At 35.3% G+C, this 21504-nt stretch overlaps 2 protein-coding genes and 1 pseudogene across 3 annotated transcripts in view; 2 read left to right on the top strand and 1 right to left on the bottom strand.

Annotated features, from left to right (window-relative positions):
- Positions 1–385: 385 nt before the first annotated feature.
- Positions 386–3273, top strand: LOC132373783 (ferritin light chain-like; annotated as a pseudogene).
- Positions 3274–7269: 3996 nt separating this feature from the next.
- On the top strand, positions 7270–12481 carry SYCP3 (synaptonemal complex protein 3). The gene is made up of 8 exons (XM_059936762.1): positions 7270–7402; positions 7770–7836; positions 8000–8034; positions 9444–9561; positions 10402–10501; positions 11143–11241; positions 12194–12298; positions 12428–12481. The coding sequence occupies exons 1-8, from the start codon at positions 7270–7272 to the stop codon at positions 12479–12481; spliced, it is 711 nt and encodes a 236-aa protein (XP_059792745.1).
- Positions 12334–21504, bottom strand: part of CHPT1 (choline phosphotransferase 1) — a 34487-nt gene continuing 25316 nt past the window's right edge. The window contains exons 5-9 of one of the 2 annotated variants that reach the window (XR_009505436.1): positions 20614–20745; positions 18178–18336; positions 17589–17714; positions 15176–15375; positions 12334–12507 (exon numbers count right to left, since the gene is read on the bottom strand). Coding sequence is in view for 1 of the 2 variants with exons in the window: in XM_059936761.1 (XP_059792744.1) it covers positions 12463–12507; positions 15265–15375; positions 17589–17714; positions 18178–18336; positions 20614–20745 (573 nt within the window). In the remaining variant the exon portion in view is untranslated. The remainder of the gene's footprint in view (positions 12508–15175; positions 15376–17588; positions 17715–18177; positions 18337–20613; positions 20746–21504) is intronic. The other variant, XM_059936761.1, reaches the window with a different exon arrangement.

The following is a 21504-nucleotide window of genomic DNA, read 5'->3' as shown; positions in this document are numbered from 1 at the left end:
GCCAAAATAAACACATAAATATAAATAAATAATATAAATATTAGGGGAAAAAAAGAAGTGGTGCCTCTTGGAGCTACGAGAAAGAAAGACAAGAGAGGAAAACTTAAAGATCCTGCAAAAACAAAAGTGAAACAAGACACATCAACTTCTCCTCCTCACCCCAACTCCATTACTGCTTAAAAAAAACTGCACTTCATTATACTGACAGAAGGTGCTCTTGAACTAGAAACCCTGTCCACAAAATGCTTAGAAATTGGGGGGCGAGGGGGGAGAATCAATCCAACTCCGAAGGAAGGAAGGAAGGAAAGAAGAGACAGGCATAGGGGAAATACCTATTAATGCAGAAGAATTTAAAAAATCAAAGGAGACTACTTTATACATCTCTATGCAGGTAAGTTTATAAAACTAAATGAAATAGAGGATTCCTTAGAAAAAACACTTTACTATAGTTGACCCCAATAGAGACAAATGCTTAAAAAGACCAATTTCTACAGAAGAAAGTTAAAAATCAATAAAACTATCAAAAGAACTACCATACGACCCAGCAATCCCACTACTGGGCATATACCCAGAGAAAAACATAATTCAAAAAGAGTCATGTACCACAATGTTCACTGCAGCACTATTTACAATAGCCAGGACATGGAAGCAACCTACGTGTCCATTGACAGATGAATGGATAAAGAAGATGTGGTACATATATACAATGGAATATTACTCAGCCATAAAAAGAAACAAAACTGAGTTATTTGTGTTATGCTAACACATATATATGGAATCTGAAAAAAAAAAAAAGGTTCTGAAGAACCTAGGGGCAGGACAGGAATGAAGACGCAGACGTAGAGAATGGACTTGAGGACACGGGGAGGGGGAAGGGTAAACGGGGACGAAGTGAGAGAGTGGCATGGACATATATACACTACCAAATGTAAAATAGATAGCTAGTGGGAAGCAGCCACATAGCACAGGGAGATCAGCTTGGTGCTTTGTGACCACCTAGAGGGGTGGGAGGGAGATGCAAGAGGGAGCAGATATGGGGATATACATATATGTATAGCTGATTCACTTTGTTATAAAGCAGAAACTAATACACCATTGTAAAGCAATTATACTCCAATAAAGATGTTAAAAAAATAAAGATAAAAAGAAAACTTTCAAGGAACTACTCCAATGATGTCACTAGGTTCAGATAGTTTCACAAAAGAATTTCAAACATTTGGGGTTAAGTAAATGATCAAATTACATACAACAGAAAGCAGTAAGTGGTAGGAAAAAGGTAGCTGGGGAAGGAGACTAGGGAAAGAAGAGAAATAAAGGTGCAGAGTTTACAATTACAATATCTAAAAACGGAGGCACAGAAGGCCTCACTGAGATGAACATTTGAGCAAAGACTTGAAGAGGGAGCAAGCCATGTGCATAGCCTTGATTACAAACCAGATAAGGACAGTAGGCTAAGGAAAAATTACAAGCCAATCTCAGTCATGAAAATGGACACAAAAAGCTGAACAACCCAAACACAGCAATGTGCTTAAAAAGTTAGTACATCGTGATCAACTTGGGTTTGTCACAGGAATGTAGATTTGGTTTCACATTAGGAGATGATATACATTTTCTTCACTACATTAACAAATTAAAGAGAAAAGATCATTTCAATAGATACAGAAAAGAATTTAATAAAACGCAACACTTATTCATGATTTTAAAAAACAAAATAAAACAAGCAAACAAAAAACTTCGCAAACTAAAAATAGAAGCTAAGCTTTCAAAAAGGGCAACTACCAAAATCACACACATGGTATATGTTACCGAACCAGGTTTGTCTTGCCTGAGGCCCAGCAAGATGAAACACTGAGATGCCGAGGTTTGCAGCCAAGAGGGTATTTATTCAGAAGACAGCCAAGCGAGGAGACAGGAAAACCAATCCCAGCTCTGCCTCCCAAGGCAAGGGGCTCGGGGGTATTTATGGGATAAAGAATAAAGAAGCAGGGCGGTCCAAGGCATGGGGAGTGTGGGGAAAGGTGATTGGAAAAAGGTGTGGTAACTGACATTCTGAGCAGGTGTAACTAGGCAACAGGCCTCTGCATGTTCTGAGGGTAGAGTTTTTAGCCCTTTGATGTCAAAAGGTCACCAAGAAGACACTCTGGAATGCCCAGCTGAAGGGTGGGTGGTCCAGTCCAGACTTACCCAGCTCAGCTCAAACTATAGCAGCTGGAAAACAACTTGGGCAAACACCTTATTGTCTAGGCTAAGTGCAGCTTGGAGGTCAGGCAAATCTTAAAACGACCTTGATTAGTGACGGCAGGTGAAATGGATTTAACCCACGGTTTCAGTATCCTCGCTGTTAACAGAAACTTTAGAAACATGCCCTTTAAAATTAGGAAGAATGTCTAGTATCCATGCTTTTATTCGTCTTCGTACTAAAAATCCTAATCAGTGCAGGCAGAAAATGAAAAAAAGCCTACGAACTATAAAGAAACGAGAATGTCACTATTCACAGATGATATTATTATAAGATCCCAGGCTCTACAGACAAATTATTGGAAGTAATAAAAGTGTTTAGCAAGTTGCTGGAGAGAAGAATAAGACCCAGGTCCCTGCTTCCGGGCGCATCCTCACAGCACACTTTACGGAGAAGGCCTCCTCACTGCTGACTCACCCCAATCCAGCAGAGTTCTTCCACCGAGGTGGAGGCCGCCGTCAGCCGCCTGATCAACCGGCACCTCGGGCCTCGTCCCCTTACCTCTCTCTGAGCTTCTACTTCGAAGGCGTTGAGGTGGCTCTGGAGGGCGTGGGCCGCTTCTTCCGGGAGTTGGCTGTGGAGAAGCGCAAGGGCGCCCAGCTTCTCTCTTGAAGATGCGGAAGCAGTGGGGCGGCCGCGCCCCGCTCCAGGACGGGCAGGAGCTGTCCCGGGAGGAGTGGGGCGCCATGGAGGCCGCCACGGCCCTGGAGAGGAGCCTGGACCGGACGCTCTTAGATCTGCAGGCCCCGGGTTCTGCGAGCGCAGGCGCCCAGCTCTGCGAGTTGCTGGAGAGCCGCTTCCTGCAGGAGGAGCTCATCAAGAAGCTCCTCAAGAAGATGGGCGTGCACCTGACCGACCTGCGCAGTCTGGCCGGGCCCCGAGGCCGAACTGGGCGAGTATCTCTTCGAAAGGCTCTCCTGTCCGCGCGGCTAGGAGCCTCCAGAGCCCTGCGGCCTCTGCGAGACCCCCCTGCCTTCCCCCGCCTCGAGATCTCTGCCCGAGCCCCTTCCTCCAGCCAGGAGGCAACTTTTTAACCACCCTGAAACCTTCACCCAAGCCGTGGCACCACATGGAAACAAAAAAGGTTCTTTTTGCAGAGGAAAAATAAGCTAGGCTATAAGAAGAAAACATAAGTATCTGAATAGCATGAATGATTTGTAGTCTAATTCTCTAGATTGTCTAAAGAAATGGTTCCTAATTTATGTGTATCACCTGGGTACGCTGAGTACAGTGTATCTGATAAACTATGTTTTCTCTGGCAAGAAGAATAAACGCACCTATTCAGAAAATGTTGCATAGAATTTTTTAAGGGTTTCAGGACTTCTCAGGAGTCATTCTGGGTACTGGATTCAACTCTGTTGTTCCAAAATGTATCTTTGGTTTTGTTGAGCAAAGCAAAGAGCTGAGTACCTTGACCATATCATATTGTGTTCCCCTCATCAACCCCCAAACTCATGATAAAATTGCTGTTCCTGATTTTCAAGTTGATGTGATGTTATCTGCCTGTATTGAAGAAAGAGCCCTGTGCATTCATCTTTGTGTCTCCCATTAGGTTGCTACTGCGAACACTGATTATTAATTACATCATACACTGACCTCTTTATGAAGCCTCTCAAGAGAAATTTCTTTCTGGTCTTAATATTAGGAATAACAGTGCTTCGCTTGGGTAACTGGCTTGTTTTTGCTTTACGAACACTGTAAATGATGTAACTAAGTTTCCTTTTCTGACTGCCTGCTAAAAACTTAGAGCCAAATTTGCGGTCCACCTAGAGTAAACGAGTAGGATTATATAAGCATTTTGCATAGGCTTCATTCCTGGTTCTTCTGTTACTAATTCCTTGGTGTATTTTATGGAGTCTTTTAGGCCACCTTAAACCCTTTCTGGAACAATGTTGTGTATAAACAGATAAATAAACTTTTAAAATGTGGATTTAAAAAGAAATAAGACCCATATCAGAAATCAATTGGATATTTATATACCAATTAGAACAAAATTATATAACAATTTGAACAAAATAGAGACAAAATATAAGTTATTTATAAATAAATCTAATAAAAGTGCAAACTCTACACAGAGAAAAAAGTTTAACTTTATTGAATTATATTAAAGAAGTTCTAAATAAATGGAAAATATGCTACATTCAAGAATCGGAAGACTCAGTTCTCTCCAGATTGATGTATAGATTTATTGCCATTCCAATTAAAATCCAGTAGGTTGTTTTGTTTTGTTTTGTTTTCCTGGAACTTGGAAAACTGATTCTAAAATTTACTAGAAAAGCAAAAGTTTAAGAATACACAGGATACTCCTGAAGAAAAAATAAGATGTGGCTTGCCCTCTTAGATGCCAAACCTTTAATAAAGCTGGAATGATGAAAACTGACTTTGGCACAGGAATAGGCAAACTGACCAGTGGAACAGGCTGGGGAAGCAGACTCAAGAACATACAGAAACATGACAGATGACGTAGCTGTTAAAGGGAAAGCATGCACTATTCAATCAACTGGTTTCCACAGTGAGGGGCGGGGCGGGAAGTAATTGGACCCTACCTGTCACCAGGCACAAAAATAAATTCTAGATGAACAAAGGCTTAAAAATGAAAAATAAAACCTTAAAACTTTTGTATTTTTATGACTTCAGGATAAAAATAAATTCCTTTAAAAAGATACAGAAAGCAGTCATAAATATTAACACTGCCCCCATATATAAAGAGCTACAAGTCAATAAGAAACACATAACCCAATTGAAAAATGAGCAAGAAACCCAAATAGATATTTTAAGGAAAAGGAAATGCAAATGGCCAATAAGCATAACAAGAGCTTAATCTTATGAGTGACTGGAGAAATACAAAAGCAGACCCTAAAGAAATATCATTTTACACCCACTAGAATGGCAAAATTAAGAAATCTGACTATACCAAGTGATGATGAGTGCATTGAACAATGGGAACTCACTGTTGGTGGGAGTATAAATTTGAAACCAATTTGGCTTTACATCATCTAGCCTATGACCGAGCAACTTCACACCCAGATACTCTGTAAAAACTTTAGCATATATGCAGGAGATTAGAATATTCATAGTATCATTGTTTATATAGGCTGTAATCTGAAAATAACCCACATGTCCACAGACAAGAAAATAAATGAATAAATGGTGGAATAGAGGCACAATGGGATATTTTGCAGCAGTGAAAATGAAAGAACTATGGCTACGTGTAATCATCTAGATTCTCTTAGTGACGTAATGTTAAGTTTAAAAAGCGAGTGACACAGCCATAAAAAGGAACGAAATTGAGTCATTTGTTGAGACGTGGATGGATCTAGAGACTGTCATACAGAGTGAAGTAAGTCAGAAAGAGAAAAACAAATATCGTATATTAACGCATGTATGTGGAACCTAGAAAAATGGTACAGATGAGCCGGTTTGCAGGGCAGAAGTTGAGACACAGATGTAGAGAACAAACGTATGGACACCAAGGGGGGAAAACTGCGGTGGGGTGGGGATGGTGGTGTGCTGAATTGGGCGATTGGGATTGACATGTATAAAGTGATGTGTATAAAACTGATGTCTGATTAAAAAAAAAAAAAAGAATGGTTTTAAAAAAAAAAAGCGAGTGACAGAGTACTACATAGAATATGGTACAACTTTCTATACTACCCAAACACAAACAGAACTAAGCAGAGTTGTCTCAGGGCACATACATGCGGTAACAAAACTTAGAAAATGGGAGGGTCCAATGATTAACACAAAATTCAAGATAATTAAAAAAGAAAAAAAATCTCTGAGTAGGGAATGGGGGGGATGGGAGGGAAAGGACTCCCTGAGGAGATGCAATAGGCTCTGGTAAAACTGTACTTCACAAACTAAGTTGTGTGTTCTTTATATTCTGTTGCAACTTTATTATTAAAATATTGTGAAAATTTTAAACTTAAGTTACAAAAAGAAACTGGAAAGTGCCTCGCTTCAGGTGTACTAGCCATAGATCGTCGCCCGCAAGGTGCTCTGGGTCAGCGCTCTCGCTGGACATGCCGTCCGAGGGAGCGGAGCCCCGGGGCGGCTGCACGCATGCGCCCTCCTGCCAGCCAATCAGAGACGCCCCCGGGCGAGACGAGGTCGGCTTTTCTGCCGCGCTAATTCTGACTTGCTTCGGAGGAGTGTCGAGGCTGTGAAGAGGTCAAGTCTGAGGCGTTGGGGCAGGTGAGGCGGGAGCGGCGGAGACGCCTGTACGGAGACATATAACTGTGGTCGTCGACCATTGGGGTGTTTTTCAGGTGTGAGGAGGGGAGCGTTTGTCCCGCGCGGGAATCTGAGCCAGGGGTTATTCTTGACCTGTGAGGTAAATCTTACCCGCTGGCTCTCCCTGGGGCCTCTGACAGGAATTTGCAGGCAGTACCGCTCCCTGCGGGCAGGGCCGTGAGTGGGCGGGAAGGCGCCGGCTGGGCTGCCTCGGGACTGGACGCGACGCCGGGCGGGTGGACAGGTTGACAGCAGGCGAGGAGGGTGGGCCCTCGTCAGCGCGCCCACGCCCCGCAGAAACCATTTAGATGAAGCCAGGGCTCCCCTTCACTGGTCCTCGAGGCCTGGGGTCGTGGAAATCTTGACGTCATTTTCTGCGGCCCAGGACGCAGAACGTTTTATGTTGTATTTCTGTTGCTGGCAACTTCTTTGGGGCGGGCTCGTGATCGATCCTGTCAGTAATTACGATTTGCACATTGTGACTGAAATCAGCAGGATCTAGATTTGCCCCGATTTAGCCAGAACCTGGCCGGGCTAGGATTCCGTCGCCCTCCCCGTCCTCAGAGGCGAACTCTCCATCACAGCACCGCCGGCGTCAGGGGCGGCGCAGTCATTATCTTCTTCTGTTAACTTTTGGTCCAACAGAATAGATGAAGAGACTCCTCAAGTGGTATTCAACTAAAATCATCTTTATTTGATATCGCTCATTTTGAAATTTGCCAGTTTATTTAAATGGTGTCTTTGGATTCAGCAGGTTTGATCTTTTTTTTTTTTTTTAAATCAGAAAACATCGAGACATGGTGCCCTCTGGAAGAAAACATACCGGGAAATCTGGGAAGACATCCATGGAAGATCAGGTTATAAGAGGCTATGACTTTGAGAAAGCAGATAAAAAACATCTGAGTGGTTCAGAGGAGGATGTCACTGAAGGTACCGTATAGCTAATGGTGTTGGGCAGTGACCACGTCCTGCATTTATTTTCATGTACTTCGTGTTTCTTATTCGGACTCAGTGAAGCTTCTATAGCATCTTTCGCCTGATGTCTGATAAACAGTACATAGATTATTACGACATTAACACAGGAAGACTTGCAAAATTGTTCCCATAAAATGGTCTTGGATCCTGATTTAATTCCATCTAACCTGCAGAGAAAGTAGTGCATTTATATGTCTGCTTTAAAAACTTGTCTTGGCACAAAGCCTCAAAAAACCTCAAAATTAAGATATTACTCCGTTTAAAAATTACCAAAATAGCATACTTAATTTCAACTCTTTTTCTTTTTTTACTGTCAATTCAGGGAAGACTCCAGTACTTGATAAACATGGGAAGAAGAGGACTTCTGCAGGAATAGTTGAAGACATGGGGTAATATGCTCAATTTTCACCTGTTAGACTTCAAGAAAAGTCTATTTGGTTGTCCAACGAGTATTGTATGTAAAATACTGGGCATGTGATATTTCTTCCAAAACAAGAATGATATTTTTATGGATCCTTAATTAAAAGTTGTTTGATGTAATTTTTTTCACAGGGGTGAAGTACAGAATATGCTGGAAAGATTTGGAGGTATGTTTTAGGAGATATTTGTATTCAAACCATATAATTTGTATAATAGTAAATAATAATCAGTGGACTATAAGACTGTTATTTAATGCTTTGTTCTCATATGTAAGATTTTGCACAAGTATATGTGGTTCGGCTTCATAGATTTCCTTACTAACCTTTTCCAGTTGTTGATGTGAAAAGAGATGGTGCTAACGATGGTGAGTTAAGAATGGTCCTGTTACTTTATAGATGTGTGAGCTTAATGGACTATGAAATTTTAGAGCAAAAATGGATGGGAAAAGTGTCTATCCCTCTTTGTTTGGACTTTCACGGACTAAGTGATACAAACACACGCACATATCTGTGTATGTGTCAGTTTTTCATTTTCTCAATTTAGTTATTTTCTATGGCATTCCTGTGTTCTTTTCTTTAGGAAGGGCAATGTAAATTGAAGCCTTTAAAATAACTCTTCATTTTTATTTTTACATTATTAAACTATGTAGCTGAGAATTAAAGACCACCTTGCTAGTAAGAGATCAGATAAAAAGTTCATAAACTTTAAATTGTACATCAAATATCAGTTACATTAACCGTGTTAGGGGATAGTATTCTTATAAAAGAGTCAATATTTGGCTCCTCTCTAGCATTATTCATATAATCAAGTCTTTTTTGAAAGCTTTGCCCTATTTGGTAGTAACAAAATGCTTGTTTTATAATCTGTCTTATAAATTTATTATTATAGATGGATATTGGAAATACAAAATATTTATGTAATAGTGTAGGTCACCTCATCATGATTACTGAAAAATAACTATTGATGGTAGATCCATATGCACGTGCCTAGCAAAGAATTACCTGAAGTATTAAAAAGTTTATGAAATGCAGTACTTATATTATTGGTAAAAATGTTCTATAAAAAAGTATTTAAAAGGGTTCTTGAATTTATTTAGATATTTACTTAAAATAAGGTTTTGCTATGCTTGGTTGGTCTTTGTCTCTTTTAGTAAAAAATATATTTTAAAGTATCACTGACTATATTTTAAAAAATTATTTTAACTATTTTTATTCTTTTTAGACTCAAAATAGTTTTGTTTCATATAATGAGTTCTAAATTTAGCCTTTATTAGTGTTTTCTTATGAAGAAATTAAAGTCTGTCCTTGAGACCCTTTTTTCCAGTTATTAGCTCTTTTTAATCACCTCTAAATTAAAAAATTATCTCTAGTTAGGAAAATCAGAATTGGGATACCAATAACTAAAAGTTTTCTCAGAAAAAAAAAGCAAGGAAATGATCTTGCTTTTTGATATTATGTGTATTTTTAAAGATCTTTTCAAAACTCTTGAACCAGCTTTATCCATGTTTATTTGAATATGTGGGAACAAAGTAACTTTCTTCCACATTAAATTTAATGAGTATTTATTTTCAATATAGCTGATATTAACAAGGCTCTTCTTGCCAAGAGAAAAAGACTAGAAATGTATACCAAGGCTTCTCTCAAAACCAGTAACCAGAAAATTGAAAATGTTTGGAAAACCCAACAAGAGCAAAGGTAAGGCTGTTGGTTTTTTCACTGCCACAACATTTGCATCATTTCTTAGTATTCATTGGTGCAAATTATGAGAAGTACTATCATCTTCTACTTATTGGGATCTCTAGTAAGAAAGTATATTTGGCTTGATTTTCCTTTAAGTCCTTTAGTCCTATAACTTCATTCCTTCACAGACTTGAGATATATTTCCTAGAAATCAATAAAGATGTCCTTTTTCCCCTTTTAAATAATGTTTGAGGTTTTTTTTTAACAATAAAGGTAATTTATATTCATTCTAAAAATACACTAGCTGAATAAAAAGTAAATGTCATATAAACCATTAGTCTTAATGATAGTTAACTGTTTAACAGTGTAGAAAAAGATCAACCTTATGTATTATAAATAATTTGTATATTTTAGCTGAATTAACTATTCTTTTGTACAAAATCATTATACCAAAATGGGGAAAAATTAAGTGAAATATTTCTATTTGGAAATCTTATATGATAAATATAATAACTTCAGTGAATCTATTTATCATATCACAACCTATATTCAGTAGGAGAAAATGAAAAATAAATTGCTTGGAGATAAAATGGACTTTTCTGGAAAATGTATATGTACAATAAAACTCCCTTAGTTTTCAAGAGCTTAAAGCACATGAGAGGGATTTTCTGTTAGTTGGTTAGGAAAATAAATACTTCTGAATCATCATAAATCATAACTTTACTTCTTGGCTTCACATCTGAAAATTTGATATTATTTTCTCTTTTATTATAGTATAATTATGTCAAATCAGTTTTGTTTTGAAAGTTTTTCCATATTGATGTGAAATATGACAATATTCATTACGCTTTACAGGCAGAAGCTTAACCAAGAATATTCTCAGCAGTTTCTGACTTTGTTCCAGCAGTGGGATATAGATGTGAAGAAAGCTGAGGAACAAGAAGAAAAACTAGCTGTTAGTATTATGCTTAGCTTTATAGCTTTATAATTAATCTACTATAACCAAGTGTCAAGTAGGAAGGGGGAGGCCGGCCTTGCAGTACACCCATGGACCTTAGCCAGGTTCCATTGCCCACTGCTGGCTATGAGTTTGGTTCTGCTGAATGCAAAAGTACAGGCACATACCATACTCATAAAAGCTGTTGGTCTTTGCTTCCTAACACATTGTTAATATCAAGTTTGCTATTATTAATACTATGCAGAGGTTACAGTTTTTGGTAATGACAAAATCTAGGGTATGCGTATGTAAGTGGATGGCTAAAGTAGGGTGAACAACAAAAATCATTGGTGGAAAACAGGCCAAGAAACTGAAAGACCAGCAATATGGTAAGGATCATCTGTGTTGACATTGAAAGCACCAAGAATTAGGACATGTTTTGAGTATTGTTGAGATTTCCTACTCAATGACTGGTAGGGTTATTATATTATTGTTGTATATAAGTGGTGAACACAAATTATCTAAACTCAGTCATAGTAAATATTAAAATCTTAAAAATATTGATTTAAAAACTATTCCTTTTAAGTGTAATGTAGAATTAATTTTTGCTAAATTTTACCCGAATTGTTATTATATAATTTTTTCTTTTACATTTGTAGAATATGTTTCGACAGCAACATAAAGTTTTTCAACAGTCTAGAATTGTTCAGAGCCAGAGACTGAAAACAATTAAACAATTATATGAGCAGTTCATAAAGGTTTGTTATATTTGGTAACATAATACATTCTTATAAAATATAATTCATGTGTGTAAGTAGAAGATAATTTTTTTCTCAGTTTAAGGGGAAAACATTTCGCTTATACATTTTAAATTCTTAACAGTTTTCCATTTTGAATGCATTGTGTTCGATTTAATTTAAGTGCTAAATACGATCACTAAGTGTTACCACTTGGTGTAGGAACTTTAGTACTATATTTGACTCCTCCATCTCTCTTATTCTTCACATCCACTGCTACTGCCCTAGTTCAGAACCTCATCATTCTTTCCTTATACTATGAAAACTCTTAGCTGATTTCTCTGTTTTCCAACCCATCCTTCATGGGTCTGCCTTATTATCTTTCTATAACATTACCTTTTCCCTCCTGAAAAACTGTCAGTAGCTTCTCATTCTAAATTCTTAGGCATTCAAGATTCACCCCCCAATAATATGATCCTTTTTTTTAATGCTCCAATTACTACATTCATCCATTACTTCCACCCCTCCACGTAATGGCTTTCTCTGAACTCACTCACTTTGCACTTTCATGCTTTTGTTTATGCTCTTGCCCTAGAATACTTTTAACCCTTTTTCCTAACCTTCCTTTCAGTCTTAACTCTTTTGCCAACTAAATTGGAATTAAATCCCCATTTTCTACTACATAGCTACAGGAAGTTGTGCTTCTATTCCTTTTATAAAATTTTGTGTTATTTTTGTTTCTTCCAGTGAGAAGGTATACTATTGTACCTCCTTTAATAATATTTGATTTATGTCTGACATTTTCTATTCCTTTAGTGGATATTTTGGTTTTCATGTATTAGAATATTTTTGAGATAAATAATGTGCAGTGTTGAATATTAAAAAGTTCCTACTTTTGAAAATTAATTGTATAAGTTTTGAACCTGAGATGAAAAATGGTGGTTTGTAACTGAACTAGCCTTTTGTGTTTTAGAGTATGGAGGACTTGGAGAAGAATCACGATTATCTACTTACTGGTGCACAAAATGAACTTAGAAAAGAAATGGCTATGTTGCAAAAAAAAATTATGATGGAAACGGTAAGTTATTATATTTAAAATTGAAAAAATAAGGATTATTGTAAGCATTGAAATATTTTATTTGCTGAAATATGTATAACACTTATCTAAAAATTAAACAAATGTTTAATATCTCCTTTCATGTGACAGCAGCAGCAAGAGATGGCAAGTGTTCGAAAGTCTCTTCAATCCATGTTATTCTGATGACTCTTTGAAGGAAGAACTTGAACCTAAGTAATATGATACAATTATAACATTAGCTAAGAGGCATGTAAGTTTTTAGAGTGGTTGAAAATTCTGGTTTAAAATATTACATCATATTAATCATTAGCTTAAGTGCAAGACCCTTCTTCCTCTTCATCTCCAAATAAAATAATGAAGTTATGCAAGTAGCAGCAATTCCTAAATTATAATGTGCCACCGTGCTTTCAGCTCTTTAATACTAATAGTGATTTTTTTCTCTCTAACATTTGTCAATTAACTCTTAGCAATAAATATGATTTAATTTCAAGTTTTAGCTTCAGTGTATTTGTATCACTTCCAAAAGGTAGAAACCACAGGTATAGATGCTTAATTAATTTTGTTCTTCTTTAAGGGAAAAAAACACAAAATCTGTTTTATACGTACACCCTTTCATGCATATTCATTAAGTTACACTACCAATTCTAATGAAAATAAGATTTCAAAAGAAAATACATTCTATTGACTTACAAAATCTATTAAACGCAACTTAAGTTTCCATTCTGGAATAAATTAAACTGCTAAAAACCATTAACACAACCGAACAAGATATATAAATAATCCATTTTAAGACATGGATTTGTGAATGTCATTTCCACAACGACATCAAAATGCCATTTAATTCGACTCAGTCCACAATTAAATGACACATGTCCTTAGTAATGATTAAGAGCATATCATTAACATACCTAATTACTTACGGTTTAAGTACTTCACGTCTGTCTTTAACTATAAATTACACAGAATGTCTTGTTTTTCAGTTTTAATATTCAGTAAATATATGGATGTTTTTACATTCATTTCCAAACTTGAACAGTTAATTCCTATACCCTGTATTTTAAAATGTGCATTTTTGTAAACATAGAAAAACATATGAAACTCTTGATTTAATAAATATTAAATTGTTTCAGCATTTGTTTGAAATATTTGAGTTAAACTTACTATTTTTTGCTGAAACTCCTTTCATTGAATCATTCAAAAACAAAAAATATGCCCAATAGACGGAGAAAGGAGTGACTTTGTCCTGTTTTTCCATATTTTAAATTCTAATTTTTGCTGCATAACCCACACTTATCTCAGTTTTAGGTTTTCCAAGTTTTTAAAAATGAATCCATACTGATCCTCTTTTTCTAACTATGCTAACTTATATAGGAAGAAATTAGTCCTCCACCGTTAACAAATATCTGACATTAAGGGGACAGTTTACTTCCTAAATTTTTGCGTTTTGTAAAGCCTTTTAAGCCAAAGTACATGCTGGAATGTAAATTTTAAGTATTATAAAATTTAATATAAATTTTAAGTACTATTCAAATTAAGAAGGTTCTTATTGAATTTACCAGTTGTTTCAGAGGCAAAATAAGTACTCCAGAGTATTTTCTGTGTACTTAATTCACATAAGTATATATTTTTTCCTTTTTTAAAAAAATATTTATTTATTTATTTGTCTGCACCAGGTCTTAGTTGTGGCATGTGGGATCTAGTTCCCTGACCAGGGATCGAACCCGGGCCCCCTACATTGGGAGCATGTAGTTGTAGCCACTAGACCACCAGGAAAGTCCCTATTTTTTCCTTTTAAGGAATATCAACTTCCACTCTTTTTTCAATATGCCTTTTTCTTGCATATTAAGATATAGTACATGTTCATTACTCCTTTTTAAAAAAAAATTAATTCACCATATGGCTTATGGTCTACAGAACTGTTGGATAAAATTACAAACAGGTAAGATGGGAGTCCGAAGATTTGGATCACCAAAGACCCATGTGATAGTTCTATTATTCATAATGAGCAAGGTAAACACTTTTAAGTGAGAGTGGAAAGATGAGAATCAGTACATAATGTAGTTAGTGGTTGAATAACAGATACTTATTTTATCCCCATTTTACCTCAAATGAGTAAAAGTGTACTTGAAGTAGCTTTAGCTGATATTCTAAAGGGAAGATATTTTTGCTATGTTTTCATAAATTACTAATTTTCTTGCATGTCAATTGTGCTTTAGCTACTGTTTTGTTTTTCACAAAGGGAAATGTTTAATGTCTACTTTTTTTGTGACAATGAAATTTAAACTCAGAATATCAAGGAACAAGTTGCCCTCACTGTAAAGATTCATTTGTTTTTCTGAACTGGTAAGATAATTCCTCTTACTAACTACAAATTATAGAAGTTGGTATACTAAAGCACGTATTTCCTTTTATACAATAGTAATTAACATACCTTTTTGAAAATGGCTAATAAAAAATACCTATAACATCATGTGACTCAATAATTACACTATTACAATTCATGCACTTATGCAATATTATGAACGCACTTGTCAATTTTTAGCGAAGTAAGCATCACCCTCAAGATGGCTAAAATCCTTTAAGTCCTGAATTTTTATGTAATCCTTTGGCAGAGAAAACCCCAATTGTCTGATAAGGATTTCTGAGACAAAGAGATTGCTCTTTAGAACTACAGTGGTTCAATTTCTTATACTCAGAAAATTGAAATTTCTTTCTTTGGTTTTGTTTCTAATTAATTTATAGATTGTATTACTCTGATAATACCTTGATAAAAAATGTTGATACACAACGAGGGCTTTGCCACTGAAACAGACATAATGGAATCTACAGGACTTAATGTTTATATTAAAATATAACCTTATTTGATAGTATACTAGCCTCCTGAAAAAGGAGATTTCCTTCACTCATAGGTTCCCCTAACTGCTTCTCCTCTTTTCCTTGGGCTATTAGTCAATATGCTTGTGAACCTGTTCAGGTGCTTGATGACATGAAGTCTTGAAGATACTTAGATGAAGGTGTCTTGAAATTTGCAGGCACAAAGCACTAAAGTACCTCATCATATCAAATGAAGAAATGACCTTTAGAAGCAAAAAAGAAAATATAAAATGGATTATGGTCCATCTTTTCTAAAGCAGCAGCTATTTTTCTGTCCCCTCGCCCCCTAAACTCAAACCTTAACCAAAAATTCTTCACCGAAAATATTACATTTTATAGTTCATATTTGGACCTCACTGTAGTCCTCTGGAATATGCAGGGTATTTCACAGTTACAGAAACTGAGGCTCAGAGTGGTAAAAGGTATAGACTAAATTACAAAAGCTGGAAAACAACAGAACTCAAGTCTTCTGACTCCATATCCTTTCAATTTTCTACTGTGCAACAAAGCCTCAAATTTTCTACTAGAAGGGGCTATCAGTCATTATAATGAAATCACTCCATCATATACTTTTCTTTTTCCTTATTCCTTTGAGAGTAGTTGTAAGAAAGTAAAGGCCTGGAAGAGACATCATAGTTGAGGGAAGGCACATACAAAATTGTGTTCTTTACAAAATTAAGCAGGGAGGCATACTATTTAAGAACTTTCCCAGAGGCTGGGGGCAAATGCTTCCTTTTAGAAAAAGGAGCCTCACAGCTCTGCCGGTGGAGGGAATTCTCACCACTGAGGGGAAACATCTCCTTATCATTTACTTGAAAAACTCCGTCTGACTCTTTTCTCTCTGAAGCAAGAGCCTTTTCCCTAAGGATGCCAAAGGGCACAATATGTTTATTTTGGTCCACATAGTGTTTTTCTGTTTGTTTTTAATTGTGGTCCACAAAGTGTTTTAAAGAAAAATTGAATTCGACTTTCTCACCATAATCTCCACCACTGACGTAAAACCAGGCCAACTCACTCATTACAAATTAAGTGCTCAAATTTTTAACACCTGCTATTTTAATTCTGTTAATTCCATTTGGTAATACTTACGTTCACTAAAAGAAACCCTACATTGAATTTTCAGATATTTTGAAAAATCAACACCTATTTCTTACATTTAGATTGTTTTGGAGCCCTAATAATATTTATAGTGGATAGCAAATTAAAGGAAATTATTCTGATTTTCAAACATTTTTTAGAATATTGCCTGAGAAACTTTCAAGGACTAAGATTTACATCTCACCACTATTTGAAGAATGGAAGACTTCTGAATGGATATTAAGTTATTAACTTACTCTGAAAAAAAGTATAATACTATAGAACCTAGTATAAAGGATGATCAGATGTACCCCAGGAGTCCATGCACAGAACAGATAGGCTTTGTTTTAATACCTCTATCTAACAAATAGTGTGAGATCGTTTAAATTATCAAAAGGTTCAGTGTTTCTTTTAGCTAACTTTAGTATCAGTTTTTGTATATCACTAACAATTTGGTGAAGTCCAGTGAGGTCTGGAGGTAGGGAAAAATACAGCAAAATTGTCCAGAACTACCATTAATTGAAGACCAACCATAAAGATAATGTCTTAGTAAAATAAAAAATTTAGTAATGCCTCCTTTATCCACTTGTGTGATTAAAGTGTTACCAACAATGATTTTCTTTTCCTCAGATGGCTAAAGCTTCCCTCTTATGCACCAAATTCTATTTTATAATAATTTTGAATAGAAATTAATATATGTATTATCCACATCACTTTTTAAGCAGGATGCAATCAATGAGAATTTAATTTGCTTGATAAGAGTCATCATTATTAATATAAATTTTGCACTATCCTCAAGGGCCATACAGATACGTAGGGTTGCTTACTTCTAGCACAAAATGGTCCCAGAACCCTGTACTGGGTAGTACTGTCTGTTCTGTTTTGTTTCCTCAGTATTAGCTGACAGTTCTTGATACAATAGTGCCCACCTCTGCTAACACCAACTACAGTTAATTTACCTGTTATCTGCTATAAGCTCATAATAATTCTAACAAGCTGGATTAAATAAGTCAGACACTAATACATGTTTGTAGTCCTTTGCCAGAGAGTGAAGTGATTTTTGACATCTTAGTACTGTTTTTTTGGTACTATTTTTTTTAAGGTACACCGTTGTGTTTTTAAGGATTTAGGTTGTTGGAACCCTGATCTCCAGATATGTGGGCCATTTTCAAACACAATATAAAGCAAGCTTTAAAGAAGTAATTTTAAATGTTCAGAAACACTTACGGTATAGATTAGAAAGTAAGGCTACCTGATATCTCACTGAAATGACTCTTAAGCATAGTATTATCTGACATTTGTTAAAAATAAATAAAAATCTTACCAAAAAAGCACTTACCATTGCTATCCATAGAACAACATATTCGTCTACAAAATTATTAAAGTACTGGTCTAAAAATAAAAGACCTGGGCCAAGAAAGACAGTGTCTTGAAGATACAGTTCACTTTTGGTCATGTGAGCTATCTATAAAAAAGTAAACAAAATAATTTCACCATTAAATTTTAAATGTTTTAGCTTTTAGTTTCAGGATAGAATTAACTAGAAGTTTAATTTACCATTAAGACAAATAAGGATAAAGAGACCATTTATTTAATCTCACATTTGATATGGGAATACTGAATCTAAAATTTCTCAAATTCATGACTGGGTAGCTTATTAAAGTTTCCAATATTTAAATTCCTTGATATCAGAAGGTTATAATTGATAATCATTGCTAAACAAATAATTAAAAGAACTTACTATACACTAAGGAGTCTGTCTGTGAATCTAACATTCATTTACAGTATTACTTGGAGCACAAAGAGCTAACTATTGTGATGATAACACCATAAAAAACCTACCCATTGTATGAAATAGTTTCCAGCTTTGTGTTTGAGGAACAAGTACATATTTACACCATGAATCATAAATTAAAAGAATTTCTTACCACCAATTTCTGTGAGATTTTAGCAAAGACACATCCAAACATTAGGGTATAAAGACAAGGATGTTTTTCAAACAGATTAGTTGCTGACTTTTTGTAGATCATTATTGCCAGTATAATAATTATTCCTATGTGGAGTCCAGGTGACAAGACACTGGTACCCTAATGGATAAAGCAGAAAATCAGCACCAAATTTTAAAAATGCATTTATTACAACGCAAATATTTTCTAAGCATCTATTTTGTGTTAGGAACTAGAGACCTAGAGAAGAGTATGATAATGTATGGCCTAAAGGAGTATACAGACCTTAGCCATGCTTTTCAAACTTCCACAGAAACCTAGGGTTACACAGAGGTAATACAGTGCTTAGATGTTTGATTCCAATTTTATATGAACACACATTTTAAACTAATAACCACTAAAAAAATAACGTGATTTATTCTATACCGAATTTTACCATGCTGAAGGCCATCAACACTCCAATTGCCAAGTTAACATATTTTTGTGCAGATATTGAAATAAAGCTTAACCTGCCACTTTTACACAATATCTTAATCACTGATTAGGAGGAGTTTAATTCTGCCCTGGTCTCTCTCTATACCAATATCCCACCCCTGCCCCTGCCTTTTGCATTTAGACTACAAATGCCCTCTTATGTAACATTGTACAACCCGACCCATTACATTTTTATCTATGCGAATCAGGATGCTCTCAGCACTGCTTATCCTAAACAAAATATTGAAATAAATTTGATTTTAAGGCTTACTAAATATATAACCACCAATTTAAATGTATCTATTAAAGCAGGCTTATTCTTGTTTGTTACGTTTATATGTTACAAATTAGAACTTACTATAAAATTACACAAATAATATTATAAATATTACAAAATCATATCTTAATAAAACACTATACTATATAGTAATGTTATAAATATTTAGATTATTAAAATAGTGCTTTTACCTGTACTTTGGTTCTATAAATTTTATTCAAGGAAATCTGCTGCTAAAAAAGTTGGAAAACCACCAGTTTAAGAGTTTGAAATCAACCACTCCTTAGACACAGTGTTTGACTTCTTGTCTTCCTTCAAACATTTAATGAATTATGTCTTAGTAAAATATTCTAAAGTGGATGCTCATCATCACTAAATCTCATCGTCTTTAGTGGAACTCATGTTCTAGCAAGTATTCTATTTTATCATCCATGGTCAAGCAAAAAGTACTCTTAAGCATCTTACGCAGAATACTTTAACATTTCTAAAACAATTCTGAGGTTAACTGACAAAACACCTCAAAACACAACAAATTAAAATTTCCAAATATATCAGAACTTATGTATCTAAGTGAGTTTTATACTTTGCCTTTGAATTATGTATATAAAATATATTCATAAAAATTGATAATTTATGAATTAGGTGGATTCCTTTGAAATAGCCTTAAGAGCCAATGTATAAGTCATTTAAGAGAATGAGTCTTTTTTTAAACTAAAAATGCTATATTTCATGTTTTTACTCCTCTTATTTATTAGAGCTGGCTTCAAATGACTTTGACTTTTCTCAAAATCAAACCCACCCTTAAAAATCAAACCCAACCTTGAACTACAGCACTGAAGAAATTAAAGAGAATGAACTATAGCTTAAAGGCATTCCAAGAATGTTTTGACAGAAGATGGCATCACTGGAATAAGTACTTATCTTATGATCAACTACCTTGAAGATGACAATATGTTTTTTTAAACACCTGGATATTATGTTATATTTGTTAAAAACCGGGCAGAATTCCTTTCTGCCTCTTTCCTGTGTAAAAGTATTGAAGAAGTTTTAAAAAAACAAATATGAATAAATACAAAAGAATTATAGATGAGCAAAGTGTAAAGAATACAAATACAAGGTGTACCGACTCCAGAACTGAGGTTAAAATTTTTACCTTTTAAAATATTAGGAGAGTTTTAAAAATACATTTCAGTGAAATTTCAATAAAATTTACTTCATGACTAAGAAATTGCCTCATATGTGAAACCATGACGTTTGGCAGCTTTCCTGACATTCAATCAGGAAGTCATTCCCTACTTCTCCTCCTCTCCTATATCAGGGCCAGGCACAACGAGCAAGAAGACAAATGGTAACTCTTAATTATGTACAGTAATGAAACAGCAGATGATTAAATCGAATGTCACAAAAGTCTACTCTGAGAAAGGCTGTAGAAAGAGGAAAAATTCTTTAACATCAGTCTAAACTGTTTTAAAAATGCTTTTGTATTATGTGCCTAAAAAGAATTCTTTTAAGATATTTAGTTTCCTTCCCTATTCTTGAACTTTGTCATATTTTTAGTTTCCTTCCCTATTCTTGAACTTTGTCATATTTTTAGTATCTCTGTAGCTGGGTGAAAAGAAAATTCATCATAAAATTAATACTGAATGATGATGAAATTAATGTCTTACTGCTATAGTGGATCCATTCTTGCCAACACCACCATGGAGGATAACATGGAAATAATTTGAACAGGAAAATATTGCTCCACCTACTACTCCGAGAACTGGTAAGATCTTCAATTTTATTTCTAGGACGGGTATCTTTAGGGGTAGAGGAAAGAAACACATCATTAAGAAAACAGAATTTCTTTTCCTATTAAAAAGTAAAGAAACATTATGATACAGCCCTGTACAATACGCTATTCTTTTTCTTATAATCAAACCTTAACTTCTGGAATGTAACCTGAAGTGGTAACTTTTCTTTTAATGGTTTTCTCTCTTAAAGTGAAAAATCCAGCTAAGTCTATTTAAATAAGTGGGATGAAGTATTTTATCTCACAAGCCTTCATCTGACTTAAGAAACATGAAAAAGGATAGTTCACTTGACTTTAGTACGTCTAAAAGGCAGCATCACAGGACAGTCAGACACCATGGTCTGCATCATGAATGTGACAAACGTGTGTGCATGCAAAAGTTTTGTGTAGTTAATATCCAGGATTAAATCTCTAGCAATATATATTTACCTGTTGGTCAACTGCTGTTCAAGAAAACTTCCAAAGGCAGCAAAGGATTTAAAAAACAGTAACAATGAATTGCCAAAAGCTGTAGGCTATTGTGTATTGAAAGTATACTTTGAAATACTGTACCAAAATCTGTGGAAACTACAGATCAACAATTAAATTTAGAAGATCTATATCTAAATTCAGCATTCTTATTGATGAGAATAAGTAGGTATGCTTTCTTCCTCTGGTATTGCTAAAACATTGAATGAAATGATTTTAAGATTAAATTCTTCCCCAGTATAACCAAATCAGAATTCCAAATTTAAAACAACCACATCTGACAATGACAGAGTTGCCG

This window comes from Balaenoptera ricei, chromosome 10, assembly GCF_028023285.1.
Source record: "Balaenoptera ricei isolate mBalRic1 chromosome 10, mBalRic1.hap2, whole genome shotgun sequence".
In the NCBI taxonomy this organism is placed as follows: domain Eukaryota; kingdom Metazoa; phylum Chordata; class Mammalia; order Artiodactyla; family Balaenopteridae; genus Balaenoptera; species Balaenoptera ricei.
The sequence above is the reverse complement of the archived record's forward strand: the minus strand, read 5'-3'. Positions and strand labels throughout refer to the sequence as shown.

Excerpts from the sequence above, each read along its gene's own strand:
- SYCP3 (XM_059936762.1), top strand. The coding sequence starts at position 7,270 with ATGGTGCCCTCTGGAAGAAAACATACCGGGAAATCTGGGAAGACATCC. Across the intron at positions 7,837-7,999 it reads GGAATAGTTGAAGACATGGG|GGGTGAAGTACAGAATATGC; the intron begins GTAATATGCTCA and ends TTTTTTTCACAG. Across the intron at positions 9,562-10,401 it reads AAAACCCAACAAGAGCAAAG|GCAGAAGCTTAACCAAGAAT; the intron begins GTAAGGCTGTTG and ends TACGCTTTACAG.